We start from the raw sequence: 24,856 nt of genomic DNA on the forward strand, positions 1-24,856 counted from the left end.
TCCAGCATATCTGATCTCCACAATATTTCTGCCTATTTATCCCTTAGATGACCTTTCAGGGCCTGCTCCGCTATATTGTGCTGTGCCTTTCAGCTCAATGCACCCAAAATTCAACTAGATCAGTGGTGAAGATTGCTGAATTTCAAGCAAAAAATGTCCAGCGCAAATTAAGTTGCAGCAGTTTTTTGCACTAGTTTACTAAACATTGTGCTAGAAACTGATCCCTGACATCGCACCACCACACCACCCCCGACCCGTCAGACCGAAGTAATCGCCACTCTAATTGCACCCATTTATGGGCCTTCATGGAGCCTTTTAAAATTAAGCAGGTTCTTCTGGGCACAAGAACACAAAAAGGCATGCTTTAAAAGCTTGTGAATATAATTTATTTTAGCTGACGCCAAAAGTGATTACCATATAAGATGTAACTACTAAATGGTTCTGTACAGTTATTTTATAAAATAATTTTCAATTACTTTCAATGTGGGCCAGAATTTTACTATTTGTGTGGCGGTCCCAACTTCAGGAGGAAATGTGTGTCGCCGGCATGCGCGGGCAAGTGGTGGGACTTCCCCCTGAATTTTATTGGCCGCAGCCAATCAAGCGGCTTTCGTCTTAGTAAGGACAGCAGCCTCTCTCAAGAGCAGCCAGCCCAGAAGAATCGCAGATAATGGAAAGTTTTCAAATGCAATGTTATACAGTGCAAAATAGTTGAAAATAAGTTGGTTATCCAAACAAGTAATACAAAGGTCTTTGAGTAATTCATGTCCCTAAAAGGAGTGTACAATATGCTGAGCTAATCAGCACGACTTATCATAATCTATTATCTACTATAACTGTACAATAACAGCGCACTGATCCCTAGTTACCAGAAGCTGACGTGGCTTAAGATTTTAAGATTTTACTGGAAACTCTTTCAACCACAAGGGCTTGCGGCATTCATTCCATCAATATGATATTATTGTACATAACTGCCAGGCAATAATCTACGAGATAATATAAATATTAATGTTTTATTACAAAATAATGTTATTGGCTGCAATTACAGCTCGAATATCTGACTACTGGGAGATGTTTTTTCACTGCATTTGAAAGAATTTAATCTGTGTGGTGTTCTGAGGCAACATCGCCTTGCAGATTCCTTAGATTATACGAAGTTTAATTCCTCTATTTTTCTATTTTGATCTCTTGTGTAATCTAGTTTTATGCTGCACTTAATATCGACCAATTAGTGTGTGTGAGGAAGGGTGTCACAGTGCCTTGGTATGACATGTGGAAGTGATCACTGAGTTTGTAATCTCTAAACCACTCATTGAGAAACAATGGTTATTTATTATGCAGTGCACAGTGAAAGAGGTTTAATGGGATTGTTTGGTTAGTTTTACTAATGTTGGCCATCAAACCACAGGAGAGAATACCAACCCTAATACAACATTATCCTGCAAGAAATAAAATCACAAGGCAATAAAGCTCCACTACTACTACCACTGGGATGTTCTGGGGTTTACTTTTTGCTATTGAGACATTTTTTGGCTTCCATATTTCAGATTATCCCCATGGGTGTCGGTCCTGGAATGTTTCAACTTTCTTTGATATCTCAGTCAAATTCATAGCACGCCCTGGTAACAAACAGAGATAACTTTACTGGTTATTCCAACTACTGCTTATATCGCATGCCCTATTCCTATTTCCTATTTAGCTGTGGCTCAGTTGGCAGCACACTCACCCCCACTCCGGGACCTGAGCACAAAAATCAAGGCTAACACTCCAGTGCCAGGACTGAGGGAAGGCCACACTGTTGAAGATACCATCCTTTCAATGAGATGTTAAACCGAGATCCCATCTGTCTGCTCGGTGGGTGTAAAAGATCCCATGGTATTATTTTGAAGAAGAGCAAGGAAGACATCTGCAGTGTCCTGGCCAACAGACAAATTAGGAGGAATAGGCCACTCGGCCCCTTGAGCTTGCTACACCATTCAATAAGATCATCGCTGATCTGATTGTAATCTCAACTCCACATTCCTGCCTACCCCCAATAACCTTTCACCCCCCTTGCTTATCAAGAATCTATCTACCTCTACCTTAAAAATATTCAAAGGCTCTGCTTATACCGCCTTTTGAAGAAGAGAGTTTCAAAGACTCATGACCCTCAGAGAAAACCTTTCTCCTCATCTCTGTCTTAAATGGGCAACCCCTTATTTTTAAACAGTGACCCCTTGTTCGAGATTCTTCCACAAGAGGAAAGATCCTATCGCCGTCCAGACCCCATAGGATCCTATTTGCCTCAATCAAGTTACCTCTTACTATTCCAAACTCCAGTGGATACAAGCCTAGCCCATCCAATCTTTCCTCATAAGACAACCTGCCCACTTCAGGTATTAGTCTAGTAAACCTTCTCTGAACTGCTTCGAAAGCATTTATATCTTTCCTTAAATAAGGAGACCAATACTGTACACAGTTCTCCAGATATGGTCTCACTAATACCCTGCATCAGTGAAGCATAACCTCCCTACTTTTGTATTCAATTCTCCTTGCAATAAATGATAAGATTGTATTAGCTTTCCTAATTACTTGCTGCACCTGCAAACTAGCCTTTTGTGATTCACGCACTAGGACACTCAGATCCCTCCGCATCTCAAGAGCTCTGCAATTTCTCACCGTTTAGATAACATGCTTCTGTTTTTACTTTTCCTACCGAAATGGACAATTTCACATTTTGCCAGATCTTTGCTCACTCTTGCTTAACCTACCTATATCCCTTTATAGACTCTTTACGTCCTCTTCACAAATTACTTTCCTACCTATCTTTGTGTCATCAGCAAAGTTAGAAACTATACCTTCGGTCCCTTCATCAAAGTCATTTATATAAATTATAAAAAGTTGAGGCCTCAGCATTGATCCCTGTGGCACTCCACTCATTACACCTTGCCAACCAGAAAAAGACCCATTTATATATACTCTCTGTTTCCTGTTAGCTAGCCAATCTTTTATCCATGCCAATATGTTACTCCCTATATCATGAGCTTTTATTTTCCGCAATAACCTTTGATGCGGCACCTTATCAAATACCTTCTGGAAATCTAAGTACAGTACATCCACCGGTTCCCCTTTATCCACAGCATATGTTACTTCATCAAAGAACTTCAATAAATTGGTTAAACATGATTTCCCCTTCACAAACCCATGTTGACTCTGCCTGATTGCCTTGAATTTCCAAGTGCTCTTCTATGACATCATTCTCACTCTATCAAGAAAAATATATTATCTGGTCATTAGAACATTGCTGTTTGTGGAGGTTTGCAATGCAATAATTGGCCATCACACTTCTTACATTACAACAGTGAATACACTTCATAGAGTGCTTAATTGGCTGCAAAGCGCTTTGAGACGTCCGGTAGGTATGAAAAGCGCGATACAAATGCAAGTCTTTTTCTCGGTTATAACCAAATAATCAAAGAGTGGTGGAACCAGGAAATAGTAGCAATAACACAGCATACATTTTACAGTATTTGTTAAGCTTAGCTAACATGTTTTTGTAATAGTAAAATATCAACTTGCATTTACTTAGTGTCTTTATCATAGCAAAACATTCCAAAGTACTTCACAGGAAAGTCAAGCGCAATTTGACACCGAGCTACATAAGGAGACGTGGACAGGCAACCAAAACTTGGGCAAAGAGGTACATTTTAAGGATGCGTCTTAAAGGAGAGGCGTAAAGAAGTTTAGGGAGGCAAGTCACGCAGAATACGTTTAAATCGACTGAATCGCTTAACTCTTCCTTAGTCACCTGTCTTTAGACAAGCTGACCAATTGCACCAGGGTATCAGGTTAAAATGGGAGAATGTTTCAGTGGGTATAGTCAGTTTGTACCCTTCTTGTGTACCATGACAGAATGAAGTAACATCAACCAAGCTGAGCATTAGGCAAAAATGTTTCATTTTGTCATTGTGATCGCTCCACTCTGTCTCCCAACTTGTAGATTAAGGGTCTGGAATCCAGTGAAAGTCAGGCACTGATTGAGCTTTTTCACAAGAATAGGTTTCAGCCACTGAGTAGATGTGACTTCTGAACTCAGGGTTATTTTGATGAAGAGATGAAAACAAGCTCTAACTGGATGCTGCCCTAATAAGACATGCCCGTTTGAAAGTTTGGGTCTAGCTTGCAACTTTAGGGCTAATTGATGATTACTATGATTTGAGCTTGCCTGGAAGTGCTAAATCAGATATCAATCAGCTCCATGCACCCACTGCTGCTGAAGGTGTGGAGAGCACTGGCTGACACACAGCAGCACCTTTCAGGTTGGCTCAGGGACAGAGGGAGAGGATTCACAGATTCCCAGACGTCACACTGGAGGTCATAATGGAGATGGTCCAGAAGAGGACAGATGTCATGTACCACAAAGTGGGCAGGGTGAGTGGGAGAAGGAATGCAGGTAACTCTTCTAACCCCCTCTTCTGCAGAAGCTGGTATGTCCCTGTCTATCCTCATGCCCTTCTCAAATTTCTCTTCCAAGCTATAGGGGATCCCAATAAGATGCCCATGACCAAACACTCCCTTTCTCCCAGTTACTCCTATAGGTAAGATGAAGTAGCACAGCACTCACTTTCTTTAGGGTAAGTCCTCAGAGATTTTCCAGACTAAATGCTGATAGATTGTTGATGAAGTCTTGGCAAACTTGTTGCAGAATGTCTCCCAATGTGTCTCAAAAGTCCTCTTTGAACCTCCACAACAGGTGAGCAGTGAAAGTTAAGCAAGGCTATAATCAGCGCTTGAAACCCTCAGAAACAACTGTTTATCTATTTGCTGTTAGGAGGCATTAGCGCTCGCTTCAAAGTGCCATACAGGCATAGTGGATGCTTGTCAACCAGATCATTAACAATCCACCGAGCAGCTGTTCCTAATGCACATAGGCCCCTTTACCAAGATCATGTCTTGTGCTAAATATGGTCTAAATTGGTATTACATCAAGACCCCATCTTAGTCACCTCGGAGACTCTTTAGTGGCTATAGTACCCAGGCCAAAATCACTTACATAGCTTCGATAAACAAACATTAAAAAAGGAATTCATATTCTTGAACTTTTTAATTGCTTACCTTAATATCCAGCACTGCGATTTCCTGCTGGTTGGTTGTTGAAAGCAGGAAGTTGTTCATTTGATTCTTCAAAGGATCATCAACCTCTACATCAATGTCATAACAAGCAGTTTTCTTCTGATCATTAGGATCGACACTGTAGTCAACCAACAATGAGAGCTTCATTACCATATTTGCTCACTAATACTGGTTTTGTATTATTGTACTCAGTCACTAACACAGCTTCCATATTACTGCATCTTGTCACATAGATTATATAAACCCAGATGCTAATACCTACTCTTTACTGTACCATCTCTAAGATAGAACTGTATAATATCCAGCTTCTATATTACTGTACCTAATTATTAAATGGAGATTTTATTACTGTACCTAGTTGCTAACAGACTCTTACTGCACATAATTACATACAACTCTATATTACAACACACAGACATTAGTACAGGCTATAAATGAATGCTTTTTCAGTTTGTCATACCATAGGAAGCTCATTATTGAATTTCTACTTGTCATCCCATTGCAGTACATACTACCATGGGTATGTAACCAAATCAGTTGTTTGATGTGATTCTGCACAATTCATTGGAGGAGCTGTATCATTTTTAAGGAGAATTGTACATATCAAGGCACAGTTAGTTGGGTGAGAACTACTTTTCAGTTTCAGCAACCTGAAAAACTCGCCAGTAATTCCCGTCACTGATGCTTTAGCACATTTATCCCAACCTCTCAGTACCCTGGGCCATTCAGTTATATTCTCCCATCCTTCTTTGACTGTTTGGCATGACTATCAATCTTTTATGGACCCTTTGAAAAATTAAATCCCTCCATCTGTGACCCTTCACTGTTTTCTTTTCATCTTTGCAAGTGCCATTGATCCTTATGTGTGGCAGCTCTGATTTGCTGCTAGCAACTAGCTTTCCTTAATACTGAAAAAGTGCATATTCATATCAGGCTAATGATCAAGTAGCCAGTGGTTCAATGAGAATAAAGTTAAAACAAAGCTGTCAAGTGCTATGTGACCTTTAAAATATTGTCCAGCATTGATCTAAATTTTCAACTAATTACATAATTGATGAAACAAATATTCGGCCTGACCCTTACTCTGCGAGTCGGGACCAACACCCCTTCTCTTACCTAATCATGTGATTGATAATGATGGGATCTGGATGCTGCAGGAGGCCAGCCAACTTTATTGGAATTTCAGAGAATTTCATTCGCATGCAGTTAAAGATCTAAGAAAACAGACTCACTGTTAACAGAGGAGACAAAGCAAAGGAAAACTATAACTGCGAGCTGGGTTATATGCTGGGGGCGGGCTCCCCGCAGTTCAGCGTAAATGTTAGGGGTCAGCTCGCTTCTGCTTAGCTGGCTCGCCGGGCTGTAATTCTTTGGGCGATGGCCCTTTAATTAGCATGAGGCGGGACTTCTGTCCATCTACAAGAGGACATCCCCCCTCATAGAGCCACCGGCCAATTGGAGACCAGCTGGTCTGCACACACTCCCCAACACCAAGCAGGGGCGTAGCCACTGCTGGTACTGCAGGTTGGCCAAGGAGGAGTCCATCAGCGATGGACTCGGAATATTTTCCCCTTTGGTAGCAGGTTTATTCACAGGATGCAGCATTACACAAACTTGCCTCCTAACTAGTAAACCAGTGTTCCAGCTAACTCTCTTTACAGCCTATCAATTAACACAATTTAACTAATTAACTAACAGCCCCTTAAAGGGTACTGTAACAAAAACAACATTTTAAGATAAGGGCTCCTCCGGGATCTGTTGCATACTTCCATCAATGAAGTTCCCTCAGCAAGAATCATACTCCTAGACCAATGAGACGGCAGCCCTAACTCTCTTTATACTCTTTTAAAACAAAAAAAAATAAGCTAATTAACTAATTGATGGTCCATTAAAGCGGCATTGTAACAAAAAGACAAAATTTTAAAGGAAACTTTACAAATCAAATCAAAATGTTGTCTCCGGGGCTGGTGATGCACTCCAGCCCCTGCAGCTTCCACCAGTCATGGAAGGACCGGTGGACACTGTGTGCTCTCTCTCTCCAGGGACACCCGGGCGCAAACATAGCCGTGGAGGAGGGGCAGACAGTCGGGCCAAACGATGGGCTTGGATATTCAGGTACATCCTGGACCTTGCTGGGGCCAGGCTGACAGGCTCCTATATAGGGGACGGGGGGTTGGTGGGTGGTAGTGGTGGGGACATGTTAGACAGGGCTGAGGGGGTGGGCAGTAAAGATGGATATGGAAAGGAAAAACTGGGGCGGGGCCTCTGGTTGGCACAGGGGGCCTGGGAAGGTGGTACCCCTCCACCCTTTAACTGACCTGTATCCTGTCTGCTGGGTGACATGTTGGGCATAGGCATCTCCTGCCACCCAATAAATCCTGTAAGATCATGGCTGGATGATTGGACCAGCAGCTGGCATGTTGCCAATGGCACTTCACCCAAAGTTATGGCTCATCCACCTGTTTTCCATCTGCAGGTGATCTGTAAAATTCAGCCCTGCACATGCCTCTTAAGGCAGATCTCAGCTTTACTGACAACTAAGCTACTGAGGTATTGGTATTTATTACTGAGTAGGGATTCTGTAATGAAGGGTTCAAATGGAGTCCCCATTGTGTTTAAGCGGTTAGGTTTCATATGGACAGATCCAATTATGTATAAAATGTGGTTTTCAAAATAACCTAATGCCGCATAAAACATCCACTGAATTAAGTATTAGTTGGATTTGCACAAGAATATCAACACATGGAATAGAATGGACAATCAGACATTTAGACCAAGTTCCTAATTTCAGCTATTGTGCAGGTAATAACACACGGAGACTCAGTAGAGGGGTTATGTCAGCCTGGTTCATTCATGGCACTAGAAGAGGCCTAGATTAAGTTGTATGCACTCTGGCTACAGTTGATGTAAGACTCTGAGAACTCTCTGAGTGTGAAAGGAGTACGAGGAAAATAAGAGGGAAATGCAGCCTCATTGACAAAAACATTTCTAAGGTACTTTATTATGTAGTGGTGCCTTTATCTTCATGCCATTATACCTGCAGGAATGTCCAAGCATTTGGCGTTGTGGACTACACGGAACTGTGTGTGTCTATGGAGGGATGCGTTGGGGTTGGCAGAAGGGATGCATATAGCAGTTAAATTCATCAGTTTGCTTACATCTCAAGATGCTGATGCTAACAGATCTTGATGTTCTGATTGAGGATTTATCCATCAGGCTCACAAAGCAGAATAGGTCTGATCACCTTAACTTTGAGGGCCAGAGTGTTAGAGCTCAGAGCTTCATAGAAACATACAAGATGGGAGGAGGCCATTCAGCCCACTGTGCCTGTGCTGGCTCTTTGAACGATCTATGAAATTGGACCCACTCCACTGCCACTTTCTCCATAGCCCTGAAAATATTTCCTTCAGGTGGCCTTAATGTAACAGGTTAGGCACATTTTCTTTAGACAGATTCTGGAGAAGGATTGGACTTTAGCATATATACACAGGGACAGATGCATTCTGTTATTGTAACAGTAACTTGTGAAAAACAAATGATTGGGTTAATGCCATGGAATATTGTGAACTTCTGACTGCTTTTGCTTTTGTTTCTCCTTCACATTTCAGGTTGCTTTACGCTATGCATTGACTGCTCCCCGAAGGTGGGCAAAGTCCTTCCAAGCTTCTGTCCACATCACCGGAGTTATCTTGAAGATTTGAAACAGCAATTTTTCATTTTATTTCCCTCCTGGGGAAGTTCTCCTGTGCTCTCAGCAGCTCTCTCCTGAATACTGAGATGAGGAACTCACTGTTCAGCCATCGTGGGTTATACTTTTGCCTATATATTGCAATTAAGAACTCTGGCTCTCCATTGGGATGGAGTGTTTCTTACCTGCTTGAAGTAGCGATTGCAGTTGATGTATTCCTTTTCATGGCTGTCCTGCAGTTTGTTCCTTTTTATGTACAACCACAGTGCCTGCATGATATTAGCGCGGGTCTGAGTGTGGACACCCAGCAAACGGGCCAACCTGGCATCCAGTTTATACTGTGGGGGCTAAAGCGGGAGACCAGCTTACTTGTGATCACAGGCTGCACATTTAACTCATACAGTTTTATCATTCATACTTCCTGTCTGTTGTAGCAGGGAAATCACATGAAATAAAACTGCCACCACGTAGACAAGGCTGTCACTGCAAACCCAGAACAATGAGATCCCCTTGCCAGCAAACAGAATACTACACTACAACAGCTGAGGTGGGTGAACTACAAGCGTAACATGATCTAATGGTTCTGTTCACTGCATAAATGGCTGGAATGTTGTTCTCATAGTCAGCGATGCGATTGGATTTCATTAATTATCCTGTAGCTTTGTAACCCAACAGTATTTTTCTCATCCCCCAAACTAAAGTGACTAAGTTAGTGCTCCACCTATGTTTCCTGGTTTTGAGAGCCAATTCTGTAGAAATGGCACTCTGCTCTGCAGTCTCTTACACACTTGGAGTGAACCCTTTACTTGTTATGAACATTGGCTATTTCTAGCTTATTACAAATTACAGAACTTTAAGATATTTTCCAATCAATACCAGTGCAGGTACTTGCTGTTAATGGCTTGTTAATTACATTGTTAGGGTTTGCTAATATCATTGTTAAGATTAGGAGGAACAGGTGATAACCATTAGTTTTCTTTGAGCACATATAAATAGGGGATAGCTGGGACACTGGGTGGAAGAGGAGAACTGTGAGATTGAACAAGTCAATAAACTCTCTTGATAAAGGGAAGCTTTGTATCTTGGTTTCAGTTCACCAGTCTATTAGCCATTGTAAGTCACATTTTTTCTGTTAAATTGGGTATGGTACTGTATTGGTTATATTACTGGGTTAGTAATCGAGAGCATATGAGCTCAAACTCTACCACATTGAGAATTTGAACTGAGTTTTAATAATCAGGAAATAACAAGCTGGCATAACTATAAAGTGGCCATGAAATTGCTGGATTGTCATGAATTTTCAACTGGTTCACTAATGTCATTAAGGGAAGGAAAACTGCCATCCTTATCCAATCTGAACTATATGTGACTCTAGTGCCTCTTAACTATTCTCCGAAGTGACGTGGCAAGTCACTTAATTGTACCAAACTACTTCCGAGTATGGAGTTGTGGGAGTATCTTCACCATACGGACTGTAGTGATTGAAGAAAAAGGCCCACAACCACCTCCTCAGAGCAAACAGGGAGGGCTAGTAAATGCAGCCTAGCCAGCAATGCCCACATCCCAAAAATGAAACCTAAAAAACAACTGCATAAGAAACCAAAGACCTTAGCATATACAGCCTAAAGCAGCTTTTATTTCTGTTTCGCTGTTAACAGTTCCAGTGAATCAAGAAATTCCTACCTGATGATCCAGCATCAATAGCAGGGTACATTTCACATTCATGTCTCCTGGTCTCTTCACCTGAAAGCCGTCTGTCTCCTGGGTAGTGGGCATTCTATGCCACTGTAATCCACAGAGTTACAAACCAGTTACAAGTCAAGTAACAAAATGCCAGTCATGCCGAAGAACTTCAACCCCTACCATTTTTTTTCTCCTGTAACTATTTACACCCAAGTGGGCAGTGATCATCTCTCAAGCCTCTGTTATTGCCGCCTGTGGGACACACACCAATGGCACCTCTGATTTTCTTCCAGCCAGTCCAATTAATGTGGTCAGTGACTGGGGAGGAATTTAGTCAATGTGTAGCGAACTGCATTTCATAATCCTGCAACGATTTATATAGTGTAGTATAACATTGTATTAACAGAGAAAAAGATGCCGAGGCACTTCATAGAGGCTTAAAGAAAGAAATAGACACTAAGCCAAGGAAGGAGAAATTCGAACGGGTGAACAAAAAGGAAGAGAGAGAGAAATGAAGGGAAGAAAGAATTTAGGGAAAGAATTTCAGGATGCAGGGTCGAATTGGCTGATGGCCTAGCTGTTAATGGTGGGACAAAGGGAGGGTGATGCACAAAATGTCACCTTTGAAAATGTGTGTTTATGGAGGAAATGAGGGGCGAGACCAAGAAAGGGTTTGAACACAAATTCAGGAAAATTAAATCTGAGACACTGGAGGATTAGTCCACACAGCACAATCTATTTCAGCTGAACGCTTGAATCATGTTTTAATGGTGCCCTTTTTACTTGGGTAATAACATTGAGGGCAATACTATGCATTAGGAGTTCTCCTTGTATGAAGTTAAGATTGAATTCACTCCACTAAGGAGTAGCATGGATTGGAAACATCACCTTGAGGTTATGTCCATTAATGGTTGCAGCGCTGGTGTTACTTGATAATCTTTTTCATTTCCCCCTCTGTATATCTACACTGAGGTCTGTATCTACACATGATGCTCGACAGTCCAAATCCTTCCACTGAGCAAACATAAGTTAACCGTACTGAAAACAGCAGGGTTGCTGTTATAATCCCTTTTACAGTTTGGAATATAATGTAGATCAACAAATATTAACAAAGGGAATATTTTGCACAGCCTGGGGCTGCCAGCCCTTTTGTGCAGTATTAATTTTGCTAAGAAACATTTGATTCCTCTGAGGAAAAAAGCAGGGAGGCGGTCGCAAAAACACACAGTGTTTCTCACTTCCCACAATAGGAACAGATGGGAGTCACTAACACACACGTAGTAGCAGCTGTCAAACATATTTACACTTGACACAGAGAGATCCGATTAGCTTTATACAAAATAAAACAAGTGGGGTGAAAACCAACAAACAAGGGACTTTACGAAATATGTCACAATGACTGATATTTAAGACATGCGTATGGAAAATGGACAGATAAGTGAATGACTGAGGAGTAGTGAAGGAGGAGCAGTTGCATTATGTCTGCCTCCTGCTGTATGACTGGTTTATCTGGCTGCGTCGTGATATGTTTACTGTGTTGATTGTTGTGATACATCACTCTGTATGTTATGCGTTTAACCTGGATGTTAAAGCAGTAAATTTAAGTTTGCAGCAGCCTGATTCTACACAAATATCATTGTTTTTTGACAGTGAAACTTTTCTAATTAACCATATCAGTGCTTCATGTGAAAGGTGAGGGTTGGGGGGGGCGGGGGGGGTGGTGGTGGTGGTGGTAGTGTGGCGAGGTGGGGGAGGGGATAGCACAATGGCCTTGTCTTGTTATTGAACTCAATTGTTGCCAAGCAGCCAATCTTACCTCCACCAAGTGATTGTCCGGTCCGTATAGATCTTTGTCCAATTCAATAACCAAACTCTTGAAAAAGGATGAGAATTTCCTTTTCACTTTTCCAGGCTTTGAAAAGAGAAAGGGCAGAGTCAGCATGTTTCGGTTGTCTGGTTAAAAATGTTGCTTATAAAAGGGCACATTGCCAAAGCAGGTTGTAACTTGTTGCTAAACTTCAACCAGGCCTACTCGCCAGCCTGCTGCCAAGAAGTTTTGGGTGGCTCAATCGTTCATTTTCTCTATCTTGCTTAGATTGTGCGGCATGCCTTGATCTGCCAGCACAACCAAGATAAGGAATTCTCTGCATCAAATTGTAATTACTATACCCTTACAGCTTTATAGCATCGGTACATTGTATCTGTATGGCCCTGCTCCACTATGTTATTTCTATTCTGGGAGATTTTATACAAACCAAATTTGGCCCTTTCTTTCAAACATGTACACATGTTCCATTTTCACCCAGCTCTACAAATATAGAAGATGCAATTTATAAATTTATTAAAATAAACCCTACGCTTTATTGTAAGGAACACGTATCTGATTGCTTCATTTTGAGATTCTGCTAATTGCCAGTTTCAGTCTTACAATTTATAATTTCATCATAATCTCTCAAATGGACTGAAGTTTTATAAGCCTCTGCTGGACAGTCAAAACCCTCACTGTGATCCAGTGCCAAGTATTCACTAACCTCTCTGTGACCTAGTGCAAGTGTTAGTTATGCTTTTTATAAAAAAAAAATGTATGTCTGTAGTGTTCCCTTAAAAGAGTTCTATTGTACAAGCCCCTCTAATAGCTTCATTGTCAGGAACCCAATCAAAAATACATTGCATCAGTGGGTCAAATTTGCATCTGGGTGTGGAGGCGTATTTCGGCGTGCAAATGGCCACAAGTTTGATTTGGAAGAAATCCGAATTTCCTCCGCATCCCCGAACCTGCATGATTTTTCTCTGGCCTTTTTTGCAAATCGGAAATACCTAGTTTGCAAAGCCCACCCTGCTGAGGTCGGGCTCCCCATTTTAAATGGGGACGAAAATCAGACTTCCTCCCGCACACCATATTCAACGAGGGGACCAAACATATGGTAGCTAATTTTGCTGGTGACACCAAGAGAAGTAGGAAAGTAAGTTATCAAAAGGAGGTAGAGGGTTTGCAAAGGGATACGGACAGGTTAAGTGAGTGGGAAAAATTTGACAGATGGAGTATAATGTGGGAAAATATGAATTTGTTCATTTTGGCAGGAAGAATAGAAAAGCAGTATATTATTTAAGTGGAGAGAAACTGCAGAACTCGGTGGTACAGAGGGATCTGGGTGTCTTGGTACATGAATCGCTTAGTCTGCAAGTACAGCAAGGGAGGAAAATGAAATGTTGGAGTTGATTGCAAAGGGAATGGAATATAAAGGTAGGGAAGTTTTACTGCAGCTGTACAGGACATTGGTGAGACTACATCTGGAGTACTGTGTACAGCTTTGATCGCCTTATTTGAAAGAAAGATATAATTGCATTATAAGCAGTTAAGAGAAGTTCACTTGACTCATTCCTGGGATGAGGGGCTTATCTTATGAAGAAAGATTGAACAGGTTGGGCCTTTACCAATTCGAGTTTAGAAGAATGTGAGATGATCTTATTGAAACATACAAGATCCTGAGGGACTCGATAGGGTGGAGGATGTTTCCTCCTGTGGGGGAGACTAGAGCGAGAGAACACATTTTAAGAATAAGCGGTCTTCCTTTTAAGACAGAAATGAGGAGAAATTTTGTTCTCTTACGGGGTCATTAGTATGTGGACTTTTCTTCCCCAGAGAGCAGTGGAGGCTGGGTCATTGAATTTATTCAAAGCTGAGTTGGATAGATTTTTGATTGACAATGGAGTCAATGCTTATGGGGAGCAGACAGGAAAGTGGAGTTGAGACTACAGTCAAATCAGCCAGATCTTATTGAATGGCAGAGCAGGCTTGAAAGGTCAAATGGCCTACTCCTGTTCCTAAGCCCTATGTTGCTATGTTCACCTGGTGGAGCTGGTTTTTGGAAGCCCATGAAAAGCACGCTAGGTTCAAGAGTTCATGAAGAAAATGGAAAACCCGCTGAGGAATCTGGAACATTCTGAAAGGTAGGTGTAAAGTGTTTTCACACCTTCAAATGTCCGTATTAGGTGCTGTATTTTAATGTAGATGCATTTTTAACAGAGTGATTCATCATAGGACATCAATTTGATATCCTTTAAAGGTAAGTTGACCCTTACATTGACTAGCCTTGTGTATTTGTTCACATGCATTACAGTGTTTTTCCAATGGAGGAAGCACGACATTGCAGTGAAAAGTGTTACAAAATGTCTGGTGCGATCCTCTTTTCTACTGTGATTTAAACGGCTCTGGCTGATAAGTAAAAAAATGGTTTTGACACTTGGAAAAAAATCGTAACACTTGAAAAAAGTTTAACCACCTGCTCACATACAATGCTTTGAAATTGAAATGAGCAGCTCCCATTCTTTTCCCAGAAGCAGGCTATTATTTAGTAGCATGGAGGGTATGGGAACATAGAGGTGACATGGGTGATCTGAGGGGCCATGGGGCATGGAATCGGCATGGGCAATCTGGAGGGGATATGAGATGGCCTGGGGGGTTGGTTAAGTGGGTGAGGATATTTAGGGGTCTTTAAACACTGTTTGGAGCTGGTAAAGTGTGTTGAAAGCTGATTATGAGGTGAGCCTTCTAACCAGCCCACCTCCATACCCTTTGGTGATAGCCAAAATACAGGGTATGGGGTAGACACAGCTGAGGGCCCTGTCAACCAGTGGAGTGAAGCTTTAATTGAGGGAAAAGGAAGATATACTGGAAGTGCTGACAGGGAAGGTGGCATCATCACAACAGATGTGATGAAGAAACTGGGAGAATGGAATAGAGTATGTCAGGAAGTGGGTGGGAGGACGTATAATTCAGGTGGCTATACTCCTCACTCCTCACCCACTGCTTGCAAAATGCACTGTGAACCGACACCCATATGAAAAGACAAACATGGTGTGTGAAGTCACACGTAGGCTGGGTGTGCCGCAAAAGTGCACAGGTCAAGTTTTCCTGAGCCCAGAAGGAGGTTCAGCCCTTGGTATTTTTAAGAGCAAACACATTGGTATGTCACCGTGACTGCACTCGCACTGCCGCAATCTTCACTATTAATACATTTAAGATCATCATATGGTACAGGTACCGGGTGCAGGGACAGACTAAATCCCACCTACATCATCAAGTAGTTTTCCTTCCACCCGAAGCTCCCATGATGCAACTGTTTCTCCTTCATCACCCTCAGGCTTGGCTGGACTGAAGGTGTTGGAGATGTAGATCCTTAGTTTGCGCTTTTGCTGAAATAAAGAAAACAAGAGTGTTTCAGAAACTTACCAACGTGGGCCATCTGCAAATAATATCAGGCCATCTGTTCATCTTCCAAGCCGTGTGTAGTCTTTGTGAGATTAAACATTTTCAGGTTGACAACCTTTCATCAGAAGTGGGAAAAGTCTGAGATGTAGCTGGTTTCAAACAGAGAAAGAGAGGAGGGAATAACAAAAGAGTAAGGTCTGTGATAAGGTGGAATCCGGGAGAGATTCAATGACAGGAAGTGATGATGATGATAAGGGAATGGTAATGGGACAAGAAACAAAAGATGTATCCAAGAGGAGGTATAAACGGGAATAGCAGAATCATTACCAGCAGCTGCTTTCCGGAAAAAAAATGGCAAAGTGATTTGACCTGAAATTGTTGAGCTCAATGTTGAGACTGAAAGGTTGTGAAGTGCCCAATCGAGAGATGAGGTACTGTTCCTCAAGTTTATGTTCAGCTTCATTGGAACAATGTAGGAAACCGGGAACAAAGAGGTCAGAGTGGTAGGTGGGCGGAGGATTAAAATGATGCGAGACCGGGAGCTCGAGGTCACACCGTGGCCCAAACGTAGTCACCCAATCTGGGTAAGCTCTCCCCTATGTCAAGGACACCACATTGTGAGCAGCAAGCAGAGTATAGTAAACTGAAAGAAGTACAAGTAAATCGTTGTTTCACCTTGAAATTGTGTTTTGAGCCCATGGACAATGGGAAGGGAGGAGTTAAGAGGGCACATGTGACATCTCCTATGCTTGGACAGGAAGCTGTTGTGGGAAGGGCGGCTGCTACTGGGGGTGAGTAAGGACTGGGCCTGGGTGTCGTGGAGGGAATAGGAGAATGGTCCCTTCAAAATGTTGAAAAGGGAGGAGATGTGTTTGCTGGTGGCATCACACTGCAAGTGGCGGAAATAGTGGTGGGGACGGGGGCGGTGATCAGTTGAATGTGAGGCCAATGGAGGACAAGGGGAACCACATATTGGTTTTGAGAGAGATGGAAATGTGGTGATAGCCAAAGTACAGGGTATGGGGCAGACACAGCCAAGGGCCCTCTGAACCAGTGGAGTGGGAGCTTTAATTGAGGGAAAAGGAAGATATACTGGAAGTGCTGATATGGAAGGTGGCATCATCACAATAGATGTGATGAAGAAACTGGGAGATTGGAATAGAGTATGTCAGGAACTGGGTGGGAGGACGTATAGTTCAGGTAGCTATGGGAGTCAGGTGACTTATAGAGAATATTGGTCAACTCAAACTATGAAACGCCAACTCAACTATGCATCCTTATCCTCAAGTTAGGAACGTTAGACCACCTGCTGCAATTCAGTGTCTTCTGGTCAGAACAGCAGGATGCTTTTGGCCAAGTACTTGTCCATGGCTGCACCTGGGCCATTCTGTGATTACCTGACATTTGCCTTTCCTCCAACTGAGGTGGAACACTGCATGTCATGAATTCAGCCGATCTACAGATCTGACCATTTAAATAATGGGCAGGAGCATGGGGGAGCTATAGAACTCAAAGGTGACCAAATCCAGGTGGAAGGGAGTCCAGTCTTGAACTTTCAAACCTGTGGTTGGCAACAAAAGACCTCCTCAACCAGAGGAACAAGGCTGGTACATTTGTGGGTTTTATTTACTGGAAACTTCTTAATCTGGCAGGAAGTTTCAACACCACCAGTGAAACAGCTAATACAAAGATCATTTTGTTAATGTTTTGATTACATGGCCTTTTGTTTTGACTTATTTCATTCAACGCTGTTGAATAAATAGTTGTGAGACATTGCTGATGCACAATGAAGGAGTATGATCAAGCTAAAATGACAAGAAAGAACGCCTATTAAAGCCTGTTGGAACAATGGATTACAATCCCAAAAATGTAACTGAATTGAGCTTTTTGAGGAGCTGTACCATTAATGGTTTCTTCATAGACTCTTGAATCTCCAGCCGTTTCCTCATGATAGTCTGATCCAGTTTGCGTTCAAAGGCTAAGAGGTCCATGTACGCTTGGGATTCAGGAACAAGTTCTCGGATCTGAAAATTAAAAGCTAACAACATATCAAGGCTGCTTTGGACTGAAACAAGAGCAACTGTACAGTAACTAGTTTCCTTCTAACGTTGCCTATGAGATGTTTGGTTTAATTGTTGTTTTCTGCTGTGTTGTCACTGATTACAGTAAGGTGTAATACCAAACTTGTGAATATTTTCCACTACGTTCATCTGAAATTTCAAGAACATCCAGGGATACATTTCTAGACCTTGTCCTGTCAAACTTGTTTGGAGAGAATACTTTGGACTATATACCAGAGAGAAATACTGATGCTACCAGGTGAGTGGTTCAAATACATTGGCCTGAATTTTACGTTCGTCGGGTGGTAGCGATCAGCGAGCCTAGAAGCAGACGCGGAATGCGTTTCTGTCCGCAATCGGCTTCCGAATGCAATTTCACGCTGAAATGCTCAGCGCTGCCGAGGGGGGTTGTGGGGAGGGGAGTTTGCGGGAAGAGAGCAGGCACTGAGAGAAGGGAGGGTGAGCTCCCTGAAGGCTGACGGCTGCTATGGAGTTGCCTCAGGGAGCTGCAGTAATTTAAAATTGGAAATGAGCTCAATAAACTGCTGCAAACCGTGACAATACTGTAAATGCAAGCACCTGGCAGCAGACTACATAGCAGATCATCCCTCAAATGTCGTCTTTTATTTTATTTAACCCCGGACATTTGGTCCCGCTCTGGGTGGAGTTTGTAGTGAAAACGTGAAGGCCGCCTGGTTGTTTGGCTCGTTCGTCAACCATGAAAGTGGACGGGCCATGTAAAATTGCTGACAAGTGGCTCCTTAATGGACTTAATTGCCTGCTTAATCGTCTTGATATCAAGGGCAGTCACTCTCGCCTCACCTCTTGAGTTCAACTCTTTTGTCTGTGTTTGGACCAAGGCTGTAATGAGGTCAGGAGCTGAGTGGCCCTGGCAGAATCCAAACTGAGAGCCAGAAAGCAGGTTATTTCTGAGTAAGTGCCATTTGATAGCACTGTTGACGACAACGTCCATCACTTTGCTGATGATTGAGAGTTGACTATAGGGGCGGTAATTGTCCAGGTTGGATTTTTCCTGCTTTTTATAGAGGACACACCTGGGTAATTTTCCACATTGCCAGTTAATTGCCAGTGTTGTAGCTGTACTGGAACAGCTTGGCTAGGGCCACAGCAAGTTCTGGAGCACAAGTCTTCAGTACTATTGCTGGAATGTTGTCAGGGCCCATAGCCTTTGCAGTATCCAGTGCCTTTAGCAGTTTCTTGATATCACATGGAGTGAATGAAATTGGCTGAAAACTGGTATCTGTGATGCTGGGGACCTCAGGAGAAGGACGAGAAGGATCATCCACTCGGCACTTCTGGCTGAAGGTGGCTGCAAATACTTCAGCCTTATCTTTTACACTGATGTGTTGGGCTGCCCCATTATTGAGGATGGAGGTGTTTGTGGAGCCTGCTCTTCCAGTTAGTTATTTAATTGTCCAACACCATTCACGACTGGATGTGGCAGGACTGCAGAGCTGTTGATTGTGGGATCACTTAGCTATACCTATCATATGCCACTTATGCTGTTTTGCATGCAAGTAGTCCTATGTTGTAGCTTCACCAGGTTGACATTTCATTTTTAGGCATGCCTGGTGCTGCTCCTGAAATGTCGTCTCTTCTTTGAAACAGGGTTTATCCCCTGGCTTGACGATTATGGTAGAATGGGGAAATACTGGGCTATGAGGTTACAGATTATATTCGAGTACAATTCTGCTGCTGCTGATGGCCCACAGTACCTCAAGGATGTCAGTTTTGAGTGGCTAGATCTGTTCAAAATCTATTTCCTTTAGCATGGTGGTAGTGCCACACAACACGATGATGGGTATCCTCAATGTGAAGGCGGGACTTCGTCTACACAAGGAGTGTGTGGTGGTTACTCCTACCAATACTGTCATGGACAAATGCATTTGCAATAGGTAGATTAGTGAGGATCAAGTCAAGTCGGTTTTTCTCTCTTTTGGTTCCCTCACCACCTGTTGGAGGCCTAGTCTGACAGCTATGTCTGCAATGTCATCTATGTAAACTGAAGTGTGGGCTAAAAACATCCTTCTGGAGAATATGCTGCTATGCGGTGACCTTGGATCCCTGCATTTGATATCCAAGGCAATCTTGGAGAAATAATTCTCAAAAAAATATCAGCAGTATTCAACACTTGCCCTTTGTGGTAGAATTTTGTCAGCCATCTTCCGTCTCTTGACACTGCAGGCACCAAAGGGACATTGTTAGGTAACAATAGCGATTGAAGTTTAAATTCATGCTTTATAAACATTAACAATGTATGAATTCGTGCTTGTTATACATGATTCTTCTGCATTTTAAGTTTATTTTATTATCGTGTATTTATCTGTGCAAAAACGAGGATGTCTTTCTGGAATAAGGCATTCTCTGTTCACTTTTGTAATCAGCTGTAGAGTAATGCTCATGTTACGCTTTGCCCCATCAAGAAACTACATGGTAAGCTAGATGTCAGGCTCCCTCTAATCAACCAGCTGGAAACTTTGGCTGTGTTCATCCAGTGTAGGATGTAGCCCTCTTCATGCACTTTCTCATGGGGGATTCCTGCCACATACTGACACATTGGCGAGGCATGTTGTCAGTAACAGCTGACCAGGAATTTCTCCCGCTCTTACCGCCTGCCTTGAGCATATTGGGAGCATTTGCAGATTGATTATCAACCTGTTTGGCCATGTCATGAGCACATCTTCTGTGATCGACAAGTCCTGGAGTGGGACTTGAACCAAGAGCTTCTGGCTCAGAGGTAGGGGCACTACCCACTGAACAAATAAGATTTCCTGCTTCTAGAAACAATGCCATGGTAAAAAGTGGACAGAGCTCTGGTAGAACAGTATTCCATCCATTCACTACTCCTGGTGGGATGAGTGGACAGGAGCGGACAATAAAAGCCTGAATGTTAATGGGATGTTTGACACAGAGAACAGCATGATTGAGCCCAATCCTCTTCCCCCATATGACATCCAGATTTTCTATCGGTGATCTGGAGCAGGAACCTTCCCTGATTTATTCCCCTACTGCCCCAAATCCCAGGTGGGTGGCATTTTTCAGCACAGGAGGCCAATCAGCCCATCAATCCTGTGCCACTCTCTGAGATCAACACGGAGCCAACAAGTATTGAAACGTGGGGCCTCTGAAGCTTTCCCTTCTGCATCACATTTCTAACCAGGCTACAATTTGATCTCTTAGAGTAGCTGAAAATAGCAATCAGTATCTGAAGCAACTGCAGCTTATTTCAAAAAAAAGATTGATTGTATTTTCTAATTAACTAATAAATTTACATCATGCACACCAGCTATCTTGAACAAAGCTTTTGACTTGTTGGCCTTCCGCTGATAATGGAGCTACATTCAACTCATTCTAAGTTCTAGGCAGGATTATGAAAACCCACACTGAAAACTGACCAGCACAGAAGAGGATTAAAAGTTATCTAAACACTGGAGAGAGTCCATTCAGACTGCAGCATAACACCATGTTGTTGGGTCCAATCTAATGGGGAGATGTAAAGTACAGTCCACCACTAAGTAAAGATAATAATAATGCTGGAATCTATTACAATGGAAAAGGGTTTTTCTGGGTCATGCTAATAAAGTTAAACGATCAACATTTGAATCTTAGGCGACTGCTCTTGCTGAAATGCTCAGTCATAAACGGTTTGCCATTCAGTTGGCTTGTCTATGATTTTCCAGATATTAGAACAAAGCGTATTAGGGGTTGGATCACCAAGTGAAGAAGTTCAAGCAGCAAAGTTCTCTGCTGTTGCGTGATAATCAACAGTATTCACAAAATGGCAGGGTCCTGAGTGGGGGGAAGGAGAACCAGGATTCCAGTGTTCTCTTTGGCGTTTCTCTTTAGATCTGAAGAAGAGTCATACGGACTTGAAATGTCAACTCTATTTTTCTCTCCACAGATGCTGTTAGACCTGCTGAGCTTTTCCAGCACTTTCTGCTTTTGTTCCAGTTGTTACTTTTATACTGCTCTTAAAGGGTCTATTGATTCCCAATGCATGGATTTCTAGCAGCTGGTGACAACTCCACAGTAAACTTGTCAGGTTTGCTAAGTATGGCCACTGGCAAGACCCACCCTTTTTATCACCGCCCCCCACCCACCCACCCCCACCTCCCCACAACCAGTGATGCAGACTGAGCAAATTTGGGAAGTTTATATTCGAGTTTTCATCACTATTAGCTCCCTATTGTGGCCACACGTTCCAGCATACCTGCAGCTCAGCCCTGCTTCAGGAGCGAGACACAAGATATTTATTGATCTATCTATATGTCCAGAGGGCACAGTGAGGCAACTTTTTTTCCAAAGTGGCTTTGCAGAGGGATGTGGCCTACATTTATACACACAAAAGGAAATTAAAGTAACTATCCACTTTAATTCTAGATCTGGTGAGGAATGTATAACCTGCTTTATTTCTTTTCTTGCCAATTTTATGTAAACTTTGTCCCCTCCTCTCTTGTAAAACAGACTCCTTGCTGGGTCAGTGTCCCATAGGTGCTTGTTGCTCTCCCAGTACCATTACCATGTGATCATACATATTAATTTATAGGTAGCCTTGACACTGAAGTGTCAGTAGGCTGCATAACTACAAAGGGCGCTGAGCTACACATCTATATCATTTGGTGGTTGCTGGACCAGCAGTTAGCCAATTTTCTCCCCCAAAACCCAGAGATGCTGAGACCAATTGCAACAGCATATCCCTGCCAATTTTGAGTATGAAACAGATCGGCATAGACGTGGCAATGAAGCTGGAACCTTCTTGGTGTGTATGACTCATGCATGAGTTGGATAACTGCAGACACATTGGGGAAGCCCAGAGTTATAAATTTTAAAGCATTCCATTAACTTGGCTGTTCTCTTTGAAAGGTGTGAATAAATGTTTTGTTTGCCGTACGCAGGGATCTGGTCCTCCTTTCCAGTTTCTTACCCTCTCCCACGATTCTGCATTGACTGTAGCGGCTGCTGCTGTGGAAGCAGACGTTTACGAAACGGGTCCATCAGTGGCTGCGGAATACCTGGTCTCATGGCAGAGCTCCCCATGAAAGATGAGCCAGAGGGCATGCCCATCTGCATTCCTGGAATTCCCATGCGAGCTCCTGGTGGCATTCCTGGACGCTGGGGTGAAGGGTGAGGGGAAAGAGGAAGTTGGGGGGGGTGGGTGGGAAACCAAGAACGTATACATAACATTGTCACAGACAGGCAATATACTTATACTAATAGATAACATCTTTCCAGAAGTACCAGGCCAAAGTGGAAGAGTGGTGTCTCTTTTCATCCATGTCCTTCCTGACCAACAAATCCAGCTTTATATCTTTGTGTTAGATATTTTCATTCAGTTCCATAAATTACTGGTATTGCCAGAGCCCATTTTTAAACTGTCACATCAGTCTCTCTGCAAGTGTTATAAACAGGAGATTGTAGGCACAGAATCTTATAACCGCAGAATGGCTACAACACAGGAGGCCATTCAGCCTGTCGTGTCTGTGCCAGCTCTCTGCAATAGCAACTCACCTAGTCCCCCACCTTTTCCCCATAGCCCAGCAAATTTTTAAATAATCATCCAATTTCCCTTTGAAAGCCATGACTGAATCTGCCTCGACCACACTCTCAGGCAGTGCATTCCAGATCCTAACCACTCACTGTGTAAACAGATTTTCCTCATGTCACCGTTGCTTCTTCTGTCAATCACTGTATATCGTTCTCAATCCTTCCACCGAAGGAAACAGTTTTGTCCTCTCTACTCTATCCAGATCCCTTATGGACCTTCTTCCACATATGGATAAGGTCAGATAAGTCTCTAGTTTAGGTCCACATTGTATATTTAACAATGCCTCTTTGATTTTTTGTGATTTTAATTTACAGCAACCGAAAATCACAGTTCCACACTAATTAAATCACAAGGTAGGGAAATGCATGGTTCCTTAGTGTCGTCCAAGCTAAAAAAATTCTAAAAACATCTCTGTTTACATCCCCAATGTAGATATCCTGGAAACTCCCTATATTTCAGACATGTTCCGATAATATGGATCTCAGCCCCTCCCCAAGGCCTCTAACCCCAACCTAAAGTTCGGATCCCATGGGAAAAATTTTCTAAAGCTTTAGCAGGGCCTGATGTGCCATGGCTGGCTCATTGTAAAATTGCATTTCCACTGTTCACAATTCTCCATCTAACTTGCTGCAAACATGATTTTCCATTAAGCCATCAATTGCATGTGAGACATTGCTGATGGCATGATGTCTCATTAAATTTCTCCTTGTTATCTCCCCACAGTTCTTACTATTCAGATCATGTACCTCATCTATGCTACTTTAATTCAATTTTTACATCTCCCTGTATCCTACAATTCAATCTCACATGTACCTTTGCCCTATTTGGATCTGATACCTGTTTTGTGACACTATAATTCAGTTCTCATATTTTCACCAGGTTGCTATAATTTAGATTTCTTATCAAAATCACGATCCCGTAATTCAGTTTTCAATCTTCCTTATACCAGTATAATTCAAATCTCATATCTGACTTATGTCTTTTAACATTAATGCAAAAACAAAATACTTCAGATGCTGGAAATCTGATATAAAAACAGAAAATGCTGGAAATACTCTGTGGGTTAGACAGCATTCGTGGAGAGAGAAACAACATTAACTTTTCATGTTCCTGCAGGATTGGAAATGTTAAGAATGTAACGGTTTAAGCAAGTATAGAGGCAGGGAAAGTGGGGAGACGAGGAAAGGACAAGTGACATAGGGCGATAGGGTGGAAGGGAGGAGAGATTAAATGACAAAATGGAAGACGGAGCAAGGGAAAAAAAGGTGGTAATGGGACAAGTGAAAAAACAAAACATGGGTCTTGAGGAAGTGTAAGTGGGAAAAACAGAATCATTATCAACAACTGCTGTTGAAAAAACAGGAGCAGTGGTTATGATTAGAAACTGTTGAGTCTGGAAGGCCTAATTGAAAGATGAACTGCTGTTCCTCAAGCTTACTGTTATGATCCCCGTTGAGACCAATAATGTTTAAAAAAAGAAATTCAACTTCCAGTTAATAACTGAACAGATAACACAACAAGATATCGCCTTTTAA

At 42.4% G+C, this 24,856-nt stretch overlaps 1 protein-coding gene across 3 annotated transcripts in view; it reads right to left on the reverse strand.

The window, feature by feature from the left end:
• smarcd2 (SWI/SNF related, matrix associated, actin dependent regulator of chromatin, subfamily d, member 2) overlaps window positions 1–24,856 on the reverse strand; it is a 56,812-nt gene that overhangs the window by 23,568 nt on the left and 8,388 nt on the right. For 2 of the 3 annotated variants that reach the window (XM_041217544.1, XM_041217542.1), the window contains exons 2-10: window positions 22,701–22,888; window positions 19,912–19,954; window positions 17,597–17,719; window positions 15,560–15,679; window positions 12,300–12,395; window positions 10,484–10,585; window positions 8,986–9,147; window positions 6,229–6,326; window positions 5,095–5,230 (exon numbers count right to left, since the gene is read on the reverse strand). In XM_041217544.1, the coding sequence (XP_041073478.1) occupies window positions 5,095–5,230; window positions 6,229–6,326; window positions 8,986–9,147; window positions 10,484–10,585; window positions 12,300–12,395; window positions 15,560–15,679; window positions 17,597–17,719; window positions 19,912–19,954; window positions 22,701–22,879 (1,059 nt within the window). In that variant the 5' untranslated portion in view covers window positions 22,880–22,888. The remainder of the gene's footprint in view (window positions 1–5,094; window positions 5,231–6,228; window positions 6,327–8,985; window positions 9,148–10,483; window positions 10,586–12,299; window positions 12,396–15,559; window positions 15,680–17,596; window positions 17,720–19,911; window positions 19,955–22,700; window positions 22,889–24,856) is intronic. The other variant, XM_041217543.1, reaches the window with a different exon arrangement.

This window comes from Carcharodon carcharias, chromosome 23, assembly GCF_017639515.1.
Source record: "Carcharodon carcharias isolate sCarCar2 chromosome 23, sCarCar2.pri, whole genome shotgun sequence".
NCBI classification, from domain to species: Eukaryota; Metazoa; Chordata; class Chondrichthyes; order Lamniformes; family Lamnidae; genus Carcharodon; species Carcharodon carcharias.